Here is a 16638-nt window from a genome sequence, read left to right on the forward strand (position 1 = left end):
GTTGGAGGGTAGTTGGAGAATTTACCATTTTTCAAACACCCGAAACAGCTTTTTCCTGTAATCTAGAGTCATAATGATTCTACTTAATTCTATATAAAAAGAAATATGTCTATTTTGCTGCACATCTAAGCATACCACTTGATCTGTTTGTATCCTCATGACTGGTGGTTCTCAAAAAAAAAGATATATGTATATAATTATTACCATTTACATTAGTATTCAGACATTTTACTCAGTACTATGTTGAAGCAACTTTGGCAGCGATTACAGGCTGGAGTCTTCTTGGGTAGGACGCTACAAGCTTGGCACACCCGTTTTTGGGGAGTTTCTTCCATTCTTCTCTGCAGATCCTCTCAAGCTCTGTCAGGTTGGATTGGGAGCGTTTCTGTACAGCTATTTTCAGGTCTCTTCAGAGATGTTCGACTGGGTTCATGTCCAGGCTCTGGTTGGGCCACTCAAGGACATTCAGAGACTTGTCCCAAAGCCACACCTGCGTTGCCCTGGCTGTGTGTTTAGAGTCATTGTCCTGTTGGAAGGTGAACCTTTGCCCCAGTCTGAGGTCCTGAGCGCTCTGAAGCAGGTTTCATCAAGGATCTCTCTGTACTTTGCTCCGTGTTCATCTTTACCTCGGTTCTGACTCGTCTCCCAGTCCCTGCCGCCGAAAAACATCCCTTAAGATAATGCCTCCACCACCATGCTTCACCGTAGGGATGGTGTCAGGTTTCTTCCAGACATGACGCTTGGCATTCAGGCCAAAGAGTTCAATCTTGGTTTCATCAGACCAGAGAATCTTGTTTCTCATTGTCTGAGAGTCTTTAGGTCCCTTTTGACAAACTCCAGGTGGGCTGTTATGTGCCTTTTACTGAGGAATGGCGTCTGTCTGGCCCTTCTACCATAAAGACCTGATTGGTAGGGTGCTGCAGAGGTGGTTGTCCTTCTGGAAGGTTCTCCCATCTCCACAGAGGAACTCTAGAGCTCTGTCAGAGTGACTATCAGATTATTGGTCACCTCCCTGACCAAGGCCCTTCTTCCCCGATTGGTCAGTTTGGCCGGGCTGCCAGTTCTAGGAAGAGTCTTGGTGGTTCCAAACTTCTTTAATTTAAGAATGATGGAGGCCACTGTGTTCTTGGAGACCTTCAATGCTGCAGAAATATTTTGGTACCCTTCCTCAGATCTGTGCTTCGAAACAATCCTGTCTCGGAGCTCTACGGGCAATTCCTTCGACCTCATGGCTTGGTTTTTGCTCTGACCTGCACTGTCAACTGTGGGACCTTATATAGATAGGTGTGTGCCTTTCCAAATAATGTCCAATCAATTGAATTTACCACAGGTGGACACCAATCAAGTTCTAGAAATATCTTTAGGATGATCAATGGAAACAGGAGGCACCTGAGCTCAATTTCGAGTCTCATAGCAAAGGGTCTGAATACTTATGTGAATAAGGTATCTGTTTTTTAATTTTAATCAACTTGCAAAAACAATCTCATTATTGTGTGTAGATTGCTGAGGATTTGAGGACTTGTATTTTTTTAATAAATTTTATAATAAAGGCTGTAACGTAACAAAATGTGGAAAAGGTCATATGCTTCTCTACATCTCTACTAAAATCTGGATAAAAGATTGGATAAAAGATTGAAATAAAAGATTGAAAGCAATGTGAGTCTTATTCAGTACATTTAGTTATTTGTTGTTTTTTAAAAGTCTACCAAACTGGACAGCAGGCATGCTAATAACTAAGATAGACAAGCTAGCTACTCTAACTAGATTAATAGTCTGAAATGGCTTCTTCGTAGCTAGTTTCAAGGTTGAGAACCTATCTAGGCTAGCTAAAGCCATCTTCATAAAATTGCTAGGTGGCTAGTAGTAAACAGGAAAAATCGGAGGGTCCTTGCGCCGGAGTGGTCAGGAGTGTGTATGTGGGAGCGTGTATGCATGTGTGTATTTATCTGAGAGAGGGAAAGAGAGGGTATTGATGACTAAGATGGGGATGAAAAGGGATAGATTAAGACTGTTAGTGCTGTGTGTGTGTGCGTGCGTGACCGTGCCTGTGTTCATGCGGGAGGTGCTTTAGTACTGACCACATGCTCCCAGCGCTGTCCCTGCAGTGACAGAGGGATGGTGATGTGTTCTCACATCGTTGCAATTACAACAAATTCAAGTGCAACATATTACTTACTGCTGAAATCACACCACATCTTTCTCTCCCCATTGTCATCACAAAGAAAAATCTAAAGGGGAGAAATTCCCTTGCCACAAAAACCCTTAGTGTATCACAGCCTTGGGTGTGACATGTTGCGTGTCCAGACAACTTTCCTTTTTCATTTAGCTAATTAAACACTGGGCCATGTTTTATATGACCTGACCGTAAATGGACTCCTTCGTCATGAGACCATCCATGTGTGGGGCAACCTGGGGCTGTCTTTGTTGAAAGGCTCCAAATGACAAACCGCGATCTGGTAAAAATCAAGGTTGTCAACAGCTGACCTGATAAGAAGTTGTAAATAAAGCCTTTATAGGAGGTCATTCATTTAATGGAATCAACAGCTGATTCCATTTATTTTTTATTGGTGGAAATGTTACACCGTGCAGTCGGAAAGTATTCAGACCCTTCTCCTTTTCCCAGTGGTGGAAATGTTACACCGTGCAGTCGGAAAGTATTCAGACCCTTCTCCTTTTCCCAGTGGTGGAAATGTTACACCGTGCAGTCGGAAAGTATTCAGTCCCTTCTCCTTTTCCCAGTGGTGGAAATGTTAGTGCGGAAAGTATTCAGTCCCTTCTCCTTTTCCCAGTGGTGGAAATGTTACACCGTATTCAGACCCTTCTCCTTTTCCCAGTCGGAAAGTATTCAGACCCTTCTCCTTTTCCCAGTGGTGGAAATGCAGTCAGAAAGTATTCAGACCCTTCTCCTTTTCCCAGTGGTGGAAATGTTACAGTCAGGAAAGTATTCAGACCCTTCTCCTTTTCCCAGTGGTGGAAATGTTACACCGTGCAGTCGGAAAGTATTCAGACCCTTCTCCTTTTCCCAGTGGTGGAAATGTTACACCGTGCAGTCGGAAAGTATTCAGACCCTTCTCCTTTTCCCAGTGGTGGAAATGTTACACCGTGCAGTCGGAAAGTATTCAGACCCTTCTCCTTTTCCCAGTGGTGGAAATGTTACACCGTGCAGTCGGAAAGTATTTAGACCCTTCTCCTTTTCCCAGTGGTGGAAAAACTACGCAATTGTCATATGAGAAAAAGTAACGATCCCTATATTGAAAATGACTCAAGTAAAGGTGAAAGTCATGCAGCAAATTACTACTTGAGTAAAAGTCTAAAAGTATTTGGGTTTAAATATACTTAAGTATTAACAGTGAATATGAATGCAAAAATATACTTAATTACCAAAAGTAAAAGTATAAATCATTTCACATTCTTTATACTAAACAAACCAGACAGCACAATTTTCTTTTTTTGTAAATTTACGGCTCGCCAAGGTCACACTCATTTACAAATTAAGCATTTTGTGTTTAGTGAGTCCAACAGATCAGAGGCTGTAGGGATGACCAGGGATGTTCTATTGAGAAGTGTGTGAATTGGACCATTTCCCTGTCCTGCTAAAAAATTTAATTAAATGCAACAAGTACTTTTGGGTGCCAGGGAAAATGGGTGGAGTAAAAAGTACATCATTGTTTTTAGGAATGTTATGGAGTAAAAGTCGTCAAAAATAACAATAGTAAAATAAAGTACAGATACTCAGAAAAACTACTTAAGTAATATTTTAAAGTATTTTTACTTAAGTACTTAACACCATTGCCTTTTCCACATTTTGTTGCAGTACAGCCTTACTCTAAAACGGATTCAAGAAAAATGTTTCCTTATCAACCTACACACAATACTCCATAACAAAGCGAAACATTTTTTTTTTTTGCAAATGTATAAAAAAAAAAGTCAAATATGGCGGACCTTATTTACATAAGTATCCAGAGTATTCAGTTCCTCTGTGGAGATGGGAAAACCTTCCAAAAGGACAACCCTCTCTGCAGCACTCTACCGATCAGGCCTTTATGGCCTGGAGCAGGTTGAGAGATTTAAATTCCTTAGTGTCCACATCAACAACAAACTAGATTGGTCCAAACACACCAAGACAGTCGCGAAGAGGGCACGACAAAGCCTATTCCCCCTCAGGAAACTAAAAAGATTTGGCATGGGTCCTCAGATCCTCAAAAGGTTCTACAGCTGCAACATCGAGAGCATCCTGACCGGTTGCATCACTGCCTGGTACAGCAATTGCTTGGCCTCCGACCGCAAGGCACTTCAGAGCGTAGTGCGTACGGCCCAGTACATCACTGGGGCAAAGCTCACTGCCATCCAGGACCTCTACAACAGGCGGTGTCAGACGAAGGACCTAAAAATTGTCAAAGACCCCAGCCACCCCAGTCATAGACTGTCTCTCTACTACCACATGGCAAGCGGTACCGGAGTGCCAAGTCTAGGACAAAAAGGCTTCCCAACAGTTTTTATCCCAAGCCATAAGACTCCTGAACAAGTAACCAAATGGTTACCCGGACTATTTGCATTGTGTGCCTCCCCCCATCTCCTCTTTTACACTGCTGCTACTCTCTGTTTATCTTATATGCATAATCACTAACTATACATTCATTTACATACTACGTAAATTGGCCCGACCAACCAGTGCTCCCGCACATTGGCTAACCGGGCTATCTGCATTGTGTTCCACCACCCGCCAACCCATCTTTTTACGCTTCTGCTACTGTCCGTTCATCATATATGCAGTCACTTTAACGATACCTACATGTATATACTACCTCAATAAGCCTGACTAACAGGTGTCTGTATATAGCCTTGCTACTCTTTTTTCAAATGTCTTTTTACTGTTGTTTTACTTCTTTACTTACCCACACACACACCTTTTTTTTGCACCATTGATTAGAGCCGGTAAGTAAGCATTTCACTGTAATGTCTACACCTGTTGTATTTGGCGCACGTGACAAATAAACTTTGATTTGATTTGTTCACAATGTTGACATCAGCAAACCACTCGCCCACACAACACAATACACATGGTCTGCAGTTGTGATGCCGGTTGAACGTACTGCCAAATGCTCTAAAACAACGTTGGAGGCAGCTTATGGTAGAGCAATTAACAATCAATTCTCTGCCAACAGCTCTGGTGGACCTTCATGCAATCAGCATGCCAATTGCAAGCTCCCTCAAAACTTGAGACATCTGTGGCATTGTGTTGTGTGACAAGACTGCACATTTTAGAGTGGCCTTTTATTGTCCCCAACACAAGCTACACCTGTGTAATGATCATGCTGTTTAGTCAGCTTGTTGATATGCCACACCTGTCAGGTGGATGGATAATCTTGGCAGGAGAAATGCTCACTAACAGGTATGTAAACAAATTTGTGTACACAAATTTAGAGAAATAAGCTTTTTGTGCATGTTGTGTTTATATTCTTGCTCAGTGTAGTTTTGAGTGACTACAACTAGCCCATTGACTTGGTTGCATTTTTAAAAACACAATGAAGAGTCTTGAAACAACACCAAATAAACAAAACATTGAAAACGCACTTTACTTTGGTCCTACTCTAAGAAAGAACAGAGACAAGAGAGGTTCAACGTTGACAGATAAGGAGAGAGAGTGTTTATCTTTTTCTTATAATTTTTCCTATTGTCAAGATGCATTAGCCAAGGCCAAAGCAAGACGATTCTACAGAAATATAACAATACAATGAATGTAATGCCATGTATAAACCAAACACTGGCCTTACCACCATGACCCATTATAGAGCTGGGCGGTATACATTATTTGACTAATTACCGGAATTGATGCACGGACCAGTTTGGTTTTTACTTTACCTTCTCTAACAGTATTTGAATGTTTGGTAAATGTGATATGCCTTGTGTAATGTCCATTTTTATAGTTTACTCCGCTACTTGAGTCATCCCTCTCCGCTCTCTCTCTCTCTCTCTATTTGCTTGACATCTCTCTCTCTCTCTCTCTGCCGCTTTCCACACAGACCTGGTCCCACCCTCTGTCACCCTCTGTCCCACTCTCTGCATTTTTTGTTACTTGACCACGAGACACTTTCGTTCAGTCTGCATGGTCAATGCAGCACATGCAACAATGTTGATTACAACAATGTTTCCAATTGTATCTTAATATAAATCCACAAGCGTTCTATAATTACAACATTAGTTTGTGTTTCTTACATCTGCAAACAGCTAGTTTGTATTTTCTTAGCAAGTTAAGCTAAATCATGTTAGCCACTAATGCTAATCGCTAGTTAGTCAGTGCAAACGTACAGTTGAAGTCCAAAGTTTACATACACTCAGGTTTCAACCCCTCATTTTTCAACCCCGCCTTTAAACAGCTTGGAAAATTCCAGAAAATTGTGTCATGGCTTTAGAAGCTTCTGATAGGCTAATTGACATCATTTGAGTCAATTGGAGGTGTACCTGTGGATGTATTTCAAGGCCTACCTTCAAACTCAGTGCCTATTTGCTTGACATCATGGGAAAAATCAAAAGAAATCAGCCAAAGAATTGTAGACCTCCACAAGTCTGGTTCATCATTGGGAGCAATGGAAGGAAGGCTACACGAAACGTTTGACCCAAGTTAAACAATTTAAAGGCAATGCTACCAAATACTAATTGAGTGTATGTAAACTTCTGACCCACTGGGAATGCGATGAAATAAATAAAAGTTTAAATAAATCATTCTCTCTATTATTCTGACAATTCACATTCTTAAAATAAAGTGGTGATCTGAACTGATTTAAGACAGGGAAGTTTTACTCGGATTAAATGTCAGGAATTGTGAAAAACGGATTTTAAATAATAATAATAATAATAATTGGTGTGTATGTAAACTTCCGACTTCAACTGTAGTTAGCTAATACAGCATATTGTTTCTGCAACAGTATTTTCGAAATCAAAGAAGATTAGGCAAAGCATGAATATGTTGGCTATGTGAATAAAGATTTAATGTAGCCAAATATTATAGGGTCCCCTAGGAAACACAAATGAGTGCAAGAAATGCAGAAATTGATGGAAATGCAGGAAATTATTTTAGGCTGAAGTTGAATTGAACAGTATAATCAATCAGAATGGAGAAAGACCCATTGAAATAATTTAGAGTGTATGTGTTGCCACCCTAGGGTCACGCCCTACCCATAAAGCAAATTTAGAACTTGTATTAATCAAAAACATCAAATACCATCATACCTTCAAAAATTGGAAAAATACCATGATATTCATTTTTGGCCATATCGCCCAGCCCATTATCATCATCATCCTCCTCCTCCTCCTCCTCATCAACATCAAGCACATTGATGTATTCTTTTCCTACCTTGTTTGTCTGTCTAGTTACCTCAATGCATAATCATATTCAACAGTGCACCTGGGTGGTTCGGATAGTGCTTAGCACAGGCTATTTCTCAGTCAGACAGTACAGTATAATCTACACAATCATGAAAGGAATAAAAGAGGTAAGAAACAAGTCCTCACCATCGCCAACTAACCCAACACTGAATATTACAGAAACACAGCAGAGGAGAGTGCAGTGAGATGGAAAAGCTGTCTTTATTGTTTCACCATACTATCTTGACATTTTGCTAACCTCGCTGATCATACACTGGACTATATGTAAATAAACTGCAAAATTAGACACAGATACGCTTAGAGAAAAGTCACAGTAGCCCTTGTTGTCATTCACGCTACAAAGTAAAGGTTGACTAGTTTGTCCTTAAACTAAAGCATAGAGAATGAAATCCAATTTATATGATCCCCCTTCGTAGTGGGGGTAGGTGGATGTTGCGGTGGGGGTGGGGAGATAGTGTGTGAAGGCCTGATGTTGGATTGTGTTGACTGTTTTAGGGCTCCAGTTTGGCTCAGAGATCAATGAAGAGGCGAGGGGACAAGGGGGCTGTGTGGAGCGAGTGCAGCCTGCATTTTCATGCGGATCTACCAGCAATAAGGCCACCACACATCAACTGGTTCCCACGGCAGCACCCTGGGCAAGCCAGGATTCAACCATTTAAACCACAGGCTCTATCATCGACAAGTATAGCGTTCTGGGTCAGTTCTCTATTCTGGTTCCAGCACAATAGCTTCAAATATCTGAGTCCAGCATGGGGCACCAATTAAAAGGCCTCCCTCGTTCTTTTGGCTCTCCAGAGCTGAAGTTGGTCAGCAGTTGTGTCAGGAGAGAAGTGGCTGATTGATGATGGAGTTATCAGGATGTGATGGACTACAGCTCCCTGGCCTGAGGCAGCCGTGGCTGGAGGAAGAGGCGCTGCCGCTGCCTGCCCGGGACACTCAGACTAACAACTTAGTGTGCTGCAGTGTGGAGGAGCAATGGGAACTGACTAGAACTGCAAAGCAAGGAGAGAGCTGGACAAGAAAAAGCTTAATGCAATGTTTTTATGGTGACTTCAAGTGTAGACCGCTAAGCAAAGCATAATTCAAAGGCGGCGAGAGAGAGAGAGAATGACATCCCAAATACACAATAGCACATCTCTGTCAAAGGAGCCCTATTCTAGCTTGACAGTAACCACAGAGAGAAAAAAAGAGGAGAGAAAAGTACAACAAATAAAGACAAATGGCTGAATTATGTTTTACAACCGTTTTTGTTGTTGAAACCCTGTTTAAGTTTCAGGTATCTGATCATGGATGTTGCTGTGCTTTTTACAACAACACCGATTGGCTGCTTTCATGTTAAAGCAAAAATAACATGTTTTTGGGATAACATGTAAGTGATTAAAATGTGTATTTTAAGGTACTATGATATATATATAGTACCAGTCAAAAGTTGACACACGTACTCATTCAAGGTTCTTTATTTTTACTATGTTCTACATTGTACAACAATAGTGAAGACAACAAAACTATGAAAATAACACAAATCATGTAAAAAAAAAAGTGTTAAACAAATCAAAATATATTTTATATTTGAGATTCTTCAAAGTAGCCACCCTTTGCCCTGATGACCACTTTGCACACTCTTGGCATTCTCTCAACCAGCTTCATGAGGTAGTCACATGGAATGAATTAATTAACAGGTGTGCCTCGTTAAGTTAATTTCTGGAATTTCTTTCCTTCTTAATGCATTTTTGCCAATCAGTTGTGTTGTGACATGGTAAGGGTGTTATACAAAAGATTTCAAGATAATGCTGTTGCTTTCCTATTACCATGGAAGTAACATTTAAACCTCACAAATGAGCTTTCATTTTATACAACTTTCTCTTTTTGTCAGTATTTTGCCAGTACCACTGACAAACGGGACAATAATAAACGCATTTAGCCTGCCCTACATTTTAGAGAGGACTGAACTCACTGCTATGGCTACAGTCTGACTCACTTGTCTTCAGCTTGTTTTCAAAACTCACCACTCTAGTGGTTCAACCCATTATGTTCTCTCCAATTATACCAATCTACTAGCCTAAGTTCCCGCTATTAATTGCGTTGGTAGGTAAAAGCTTCATGTTTTTTTCTATTAAAGACTTTGTGTACTGGCATAAGCCTTGGTTAACAATCCTTCGATGCAGCTGCACATCAAGAAACCGTGTGTTAGACAGGTTCTGTATGCGCCCCACTTCTAGAGAACTAAAGCCATCTTCCATATGTGGTGGTTAACAGACGCGGAGCAAATGAGACGGTAGCAGACACTTCAAAGCCTCTGCCTTTGGCGTTCCAAAAGGCTAACAATTCAAATGGGTTCAGAAAAAAATAACAACCAATAGCACAGGTGCAATATATCTCACACACCTCCAAAATCAGGCCTTAGACGGATGTCATACCCCTTCAGCAACTTGTCCACCGTGGCCTTGGCCACAGATATTCCGGTTTGTCCAGTGGAGGTGCTGTGGAAAGAAATCACAGTTTCAAGACCCTGTCAGGAGCCATGAGTTGAAACTAAACATGAAGCTCAGTTAGCCTACTTTTGAATACGTTTCACATTACACTTGTAGCCTTCAACTTGCTCAATATTCAGTAGCAAACCTAAAAGATGACATTTCAATATTTCTGACATTTCTAATTGGTAAGTCTATGGTGACAACCACTGCTTTAGTGGGGGTTGGGAGCCTGCTTTCTTGAAGTGATCTGAATTAGGCTACACCTGGCATGCTAAAGACTCACCTCTTACATCTAATTGCATGTGTCAGTGGGACATTGAGAAACACACAAGTATTTAAATTCCGTAATTAAATAAAATACCTGATTGATATGTTACTTATTTACACTGAATGACAATGTAATTAACCACATAATTCACGAGGCATACAAGTATGAAATCAATGAGCTGATGAACGTGTCAATGCGTGTAGGAGCGTGAGAAGCGTAGTGATCACCCCGTTTATTTCCTGTCATGATAGGCCACTAGAATGAAATTGAAATGTCAAAATGGAAGACCCAGTTTGGGGCCACGACTGTTTGATTAGCGAGCGAATGTTGTCAGTCTCAGTAGGTTAAATGCAATGTAGCCCAGTGGGGAATATACCATGTGAACGTGGTGAATATATATTATTTTTGTTGGCCTAACAGTATGTCTTCATTTACACTGGACATGACAAAACATTAGTCAAGAAATCGTCCTTCTATTGCTAAGCCTACTTCACCATCTCCACTAGGCGGTTACAGGTGCTCAAAATACGCAACACTGGAGAGGACTGAAGACTTGAAGAGTAGTGTGAATGTTGAATTAAAGGTTTGATCAAATTCAAAATCATACGTGTTGAAGTGATGACCTACTTTAGACGACTGACAGGCGTTTGAGTTTTATTTTATCCCGCTGATCAAGGATAAATCGGTAGTCGGTAGGCGACATGGTGTTGTTGATGGGAGTGGAATCAAGACATGGTCATTTGCATTTAGGTGGATTTATGATTTTCTTTCCATGTACATTGCTCAGATATACGTCTATAGTTAACGTCTTAAAATTACAGTATGGATGAGGCTTTGGCTCCATTCCTCTGGCTAACATCCATTAAAAAGCTATTGGTTCTGATTGATCAATGGTATGGCTAATTTAATAGACTCAGCATTGTTACTAATTATCGGGTATGTACGGTCTGATTGTATTTAATATGATTGATACTCGCCCCAGCCAATTAGCCGCTATTTACAATTTGGATAGGAGTGCGTTTAACAATAGACAACATGAACGCGCGCCTCTTGCTCGCACACAGGCGCGTGCGCCGCAGAAAATGGTTTCGTGTCAAGATTGCAAACGCAATACGAGTCGTAATGTCGCCTTAATTTCGGTGCTGACAAAATCTGATTTCCTTCCTATAGCCTTCTGAGGGTTATGATAAGCTTTTGCTCTCATGGAAATATCTTAGAATGCTGTCTTACCTTTGAACAAAGCAAACGAAGGACAGAGCCGCCAAAGCAGAGAACATTCCACATAATTTATCTTCTTGAGGACCCAACATTTCCACAAATCCTTATATAGTTTCAATAATCCAACCGCTTGTGGTCCAAAGAAAATTGTGAAAAGAAAGTTTAAAAAAGCAATTCAAATAAATTGCTGAAAAAAAATATATGATACATTACATTTAGTCATGTAATGGCTTTATACAAAATGCGTGTTTAAACCTCGTAATTGGTCCAAGCTGTTTTCCCAAGCTATGGAAATCCGTGCAGGTCACAGACCCCCTCAACCAACACCAGAAGATCCGACATCTTGCTCATTACAGCCTACACAAGACTTTCAAAAAGTAATAACAAGCCCTTTTCTTTAAAAACGAAAAAGCCCAGAAAAACTGAGAGACGTCTGATAAGGAACAGCAGCGTCTTGTTGATTAAATTGGCAGTTGCAATTTCCCAGTCCAAACCTGCAGAAGAGGCATGGTTCCAGCGATGCTCCGGCGCTAGAGATTGTTCCACAATGTAGGCTATGATGTGTTTAAGAATTTGTTTTAGCTGTAAATGTTTGGGGGTGAAAGGGGAGGCGTGGGTAAAAAAAATAAAACATAAATCTTCATTCCCCTTTTGTTGCTGATGATGATGTACATTTGCTTCTCTCAACTCAAAGTCAGTGAGGAAAAAATGTCCATAAAAAAATGCAATGGACAATATCTGATGCAGACGTCAGAGCAGGCTCTATCACCCTTCTGGTGGAAAATTAGGCACAGCGAAATATGGATGACCCGTCATATATATCCGCCAGTGTATGTATCACAACATTGTATTTTATGTCAAAGAGGATAACCAAGTGAAATGCCCAGTCGTCGCCGTTGTCCAGCCTTATCTCTTGATTGAATAACTTACATGTTTCGTTCATCTTCTTCTCGAAGCACTGAGCAAATCATGACAAAGATTGAGGAACACCCACAAGAGCATTTGCGGTGAAAACAAGTGTTGAAATTCCCTTGTACAAGATTTCGTGGGAAATAAGTTCAGCCTAATGTATTGTATAAAATGCTAATATTAATTGAAATGGTAAAAATCTGAAATCTAAGGAGAAATTTCAACGGCAGCCTATCCATGCACTGAATCGCCATGGAATGAAGTGAAATGATGGCCATATGAGTCTATTCTCCCTGCACCCCATTAGAATGTTGCTAGTACCTTCCGGTGCGTTACATGCATTACCACTTTACCACATAACCTATTTGAACACACATCAACACTCATAGGGTACTGACCGAAGACAACAAACACACACACACACACACACACACACACACACACAATTGAAATGCAGCTAAATGCAGTTCACATTACATCCATACAGTTGTGTAAGTAGATAAAGAACATACAGGCACTGCTGCAGCCACTTGAGCATATTAGATCAATAACTTAAATAGCATAAAACATTATTCAAGCATTTATTTGAATGATAATCACATTATTACTCAAATGCACATCACATGGTACAATCAGACAAGATGTGTTTCACACAGAAGAGGAGGCTTTCTGTAGGGATCTATGTGCTATCCAGTTGCTAAGCAACCCCGGGAGCACTGATGCAGTTATGGTGTTTCGAAGGCTATGTGCAAAAGCTCATTGAAAGAACCACTGCCACTACTGTGGCATCATCTGTCGGACAGAGGAGCAGACATTCGGATGTATAGGCCCATGTGCGAACCATACTTCCAAATGCTAACATGTAATTAGGGTTCAGTGACGTGATGGGCCTGGAATACCTTTTGAATGATGTGTGTTCTCTTTGTCAGTGTTTTAACAGAGGCAAACTTGTTTTCCCACTGCACAATAATAAACGTATTTAGCCTCCCCTGCATTTTAGAGAGACTGAACTCACTGCTATGGTTACAGTTTGAATCACCATATTGTCTCAGCTTGTTTTCAAACCTTACCACGGTCTTGCTATCTTTGTAAGTGTCTTAACAGAGACAAACTTGTTTTGCCACTGCATAGTAATTAACTTAGTTGGCCTCCCATGTATTTTAGAGAGGACTGAACTTACTGCTATGGCTACACTTTGAATCACCCTGCCTCACCTCATCATGACAATAATATAGTGTAACACAATCTGGCAAGCTTTGAAATAGAACAAACAGAATAGAACAAACTTACTGTAACTTACTACTGTACACACCAAGTATGAAGAGAGTTTGATAACACTTTGGATAGTCCATCTCTAGATGCTCTACAGACCGTCTACAGACTCTCAGTGACATTTCAACTATCTACTAACGCTAACCTTTATCCTAACCTTAACCTTAGCAAGCGGTTGCTTCTCAACAGATAGTTTGTTGATACCATGACCATCTGTAGAGCATCTACAGACGAACAATCTGGACTATCCAAATAAAGTGAGTGACTGAGAGTGGAGAGTTTGTATTGATCGTCTGTGCTAGAGAGCCAGCCACTCTGTCAGTGGTGCTGGACTGATTGATATTGAGGTCAAACCAGCAACTATTTGGGCTTTCTCTGTATCATGAACTTAATTGGTGATGAAAAAGTACACATTTGTGCAGAAAAAGTGTTAAAACAGCTAATCTATAACAGTGGACAAGCGCATCGTCAGGCGTGTCAATAGCTGACGCCGATCTTAATCAGTAGCAAGCCTTTATACACTTAAACAGCCTTAATCCACGGCAATATGCCTGGAAACATTTAATTCACTTTTATTCTCTGCCTCTATATTTACATTTTAAAAGTTAATTATATTTGTTGCACGAATAATTTAATTCAAATATACAGTGTTGTAGAGAGCATGATGTTGAATATGTATTTTTGTTATAATTTCACTGAATGAATTAATTTCCTGTATGATTGTAAAAAGACAAACTTAAGATGCATTCTTAAAGAGAAAAAGGGAGAGAGAGCGAGAGAGAGAATTGCATCTCACTGAAGCCAAGGCACTTCTTTTTGCTGACTCAATGAACACAGCCAAGCCTGCTGTTTGGAAATGCAACACTGCAATGGATTGATGGCAACACCCTTTTACTTTGTAAATATCACACATTTTGGTTGTTGAATCTCAAAATTGTACATGTCAAACATTTTCAACAATTGTTCTATTACATTTATTAGTTGCTTACTAGTGTAGGTGTTGGTATATGGTTAGGGCTGGCATACAGTATACACAATGAGTAAAGATTCTTGTATATTCCACAATATCTTGCAAGAAGATGATTAGTTCATTGATATTGTTCCTGAACCAACAGAAAACGGGATGAAAATGTGGAAAATAGCTAGAGATTTCCCTTTCATTTCCTTTTCAGACAACCCTTAGATATAGGTCTTCACCAGGGTGGGTTGTGTCAGAGGAAGATCGAGGGTCAGCTTAGCTGGAGCGCTAGCTAGCTGTGGGGAGAGAGACGGAGCATCTCAGACAGTGTGCCAGATGGGTCCCCCTTAGCACAGTCTCTGAGGGACACAAAATCGACACCTCTGTCCACTTGCCTTTCCCCCCAAAGCCCATCCATGCATGCTGGAACCCTAGTCCCCGGGGTCACCTGAACACAGGACCTGGCTCTAATTGGCTTCTGTGGAAGGCCATCCAAGCCCCTGAGATGTGTGTGCTCCCTGCTCCTTTTTTCCCTTTGCTCACATGTTGCATAACGCATGCGAGTTATTGGGTCACCCTTACTCCTCTGATATAAATAGTATCACATGCTTAATGCATTGCTGCCTCCCAGTCACTATCTTGCTCTTCTTCTCTAGCTATGGGTGGCAGGTAGCCTAGTGGTTAGAGAGTTGGGCCAGTAACCCAAAGGTCAATGTTTCCTTGAGCAAGGCACTTAACCCTAATTGCTTCAGGGGGCCGTACTCCTATGGCTGACCCTGTAAAGCAACACATTTCCCTGCACCTATACACTGAATGTGACATGCCTGGGCACAATGACATACATAAAACCACATTGCACTTCTCTCTCAACATCTCCCTTACTGTGGTGGGTTCATCTATGAACTATGAAATTGCAATGTTTCTGCAGGATTATCTGTGGTGACTGTCACAATAGAAAAAGGTCAGATGGTGAAGGAAACCAACAATGTATAGCAGCGATTGGGGATTCAGCACCATGGACAGCGTCAGAATGGGAATCCCGAAGTTCAGCACCAGAAGACAATGGTCAGCAACCATCTAGGTGCAGCCAAGAATCCCTGGAAATAAATACAGGACTAGGCTACATCTACATCCAGCTAAATCTCATCCTTTACAGAGAGGTCCTTTGGTTATGCTTGATAAATGATAGTGGACATTTCTATTAGTTAAAACATGTAATCATGTGCCTCTCTTTCCTACAAACAGCACAGACTAACTTTAGGTAATGCGCTCATTCAAGCTACTCAGTGATTGCTGTGACATATCTGATTTGGGAGGGTCATATCGGCCCAATAGTGGGATAGGGAGGGTGACAGTGTTGTGCGAAGGGCTCCAGTCCATCTCCCCTGGACCACCAATTGTCTTCCTGTTTTCACCCTCCATAGGGAACAGAGAGTTCCAGCAGACCTCCAGGGAGCAACAGGGCTTGAAGAATACTGCTTTTTCTCATGTTACACCTGACAACGACTGCCTGGGCTAAAGGAAGAAAGGAATGTGAAAATCAATGGTTGTATAACTGATGTATGCTCTGGGCTTTCTGCTAAGGGTACCATCTCACTGATGAGTTTCTACATGCACTCACTCACACTGCTACTCTCTCCCAAACTGTGTGTCGTGCGATAGGCAAGCAAGTGAATCCCCCTTACATGATGCTGTTCTCAAGGGGAGTTCATTGTAACTGTAACCCTCACATTTGCTTTGAAGACGTTCAGAATCCGGTCATTTGTTTGAGTGCTACAGTATATGCAATGGTATAGCAAAAGGTATAGTGCGAATAAAGGAGAACTGAAGCAACATGACATTAGAGAGAATGACTTTAGACTTCACAACAACATGACAATTCATAATAAACGACCACAGTGACACATTTCCACAGTGTATCGTAACAGTGTTATATAATACATGCTATGAGATGCTACTTGGGACGTCAAGCGTCGTGTACAGTACTGTGAATAGTCTTAACGAGCCAAACAATGTAACTCACGGTTTGGGGGTTCCCATCCGTGTGGATCCACAACTGCCATTAAAAGCTGTGTTTACAGATGAGGGCATTTCAACACAGCCAATTAGGCCACACAATTGGATTACATATAGTTCTAGTCTGTACGTACTTA

General features: G+C 41.0%; 1 protein-coding gene across 3 annotated transcripts in view; it reads right to left on the reverse strand.

The window, feature by feature from the left end:
• The window catches only part of LOC118390330 (gamma-aminobutyric acid receptor subunit beta-4-like), a 65864-nt gene extending 53340 nt beyond the window's left edge, over positions 1-12524 (reverse strand). The window contains exons 1-2 of one of the 3 annotated variants that reach the window (XM_035780781.2): positions 11359-12524; positions 9772-9866 (exon numbers count right to left, since the gene is read on the reverse strand). In XM_035780781.2, the coding sequence (XP_035636674.1) occupies positions 9772-9866; positions 11359-11438 (175 nt within the window). In that variant the 5' untranslated portion in view covers positions 11439-12524. Of the gene's footprint in view, positions 1-9771; positions 9867-9944; positions 10051-10143; positions 10308-11358 lie in introns of those variants that run through there. The other 2 variants (XM_035780782.2, XM_035780780.2) reach the window with 2 other exon arrangements.
• Positions 12525-16638: the final 4114 nt, after the last annotated feature.

The sequence above is a fragment of the Oncorhynchus keta genome, chromosome 11 (genome assembly GCF_023373465.1).
Source record: "Oncorhynchus keta strain PuntledgeMale-10-30-2019 chromosome 11, Oket_V2, whole genome shotgun sequence".
Lineage (NCBI taxonomy): Eukaryota > Metazoa > Chordata > Actinopteri > Salmoniformes > Salmonidae > Oncorhynchus > Oncorhynchus keta.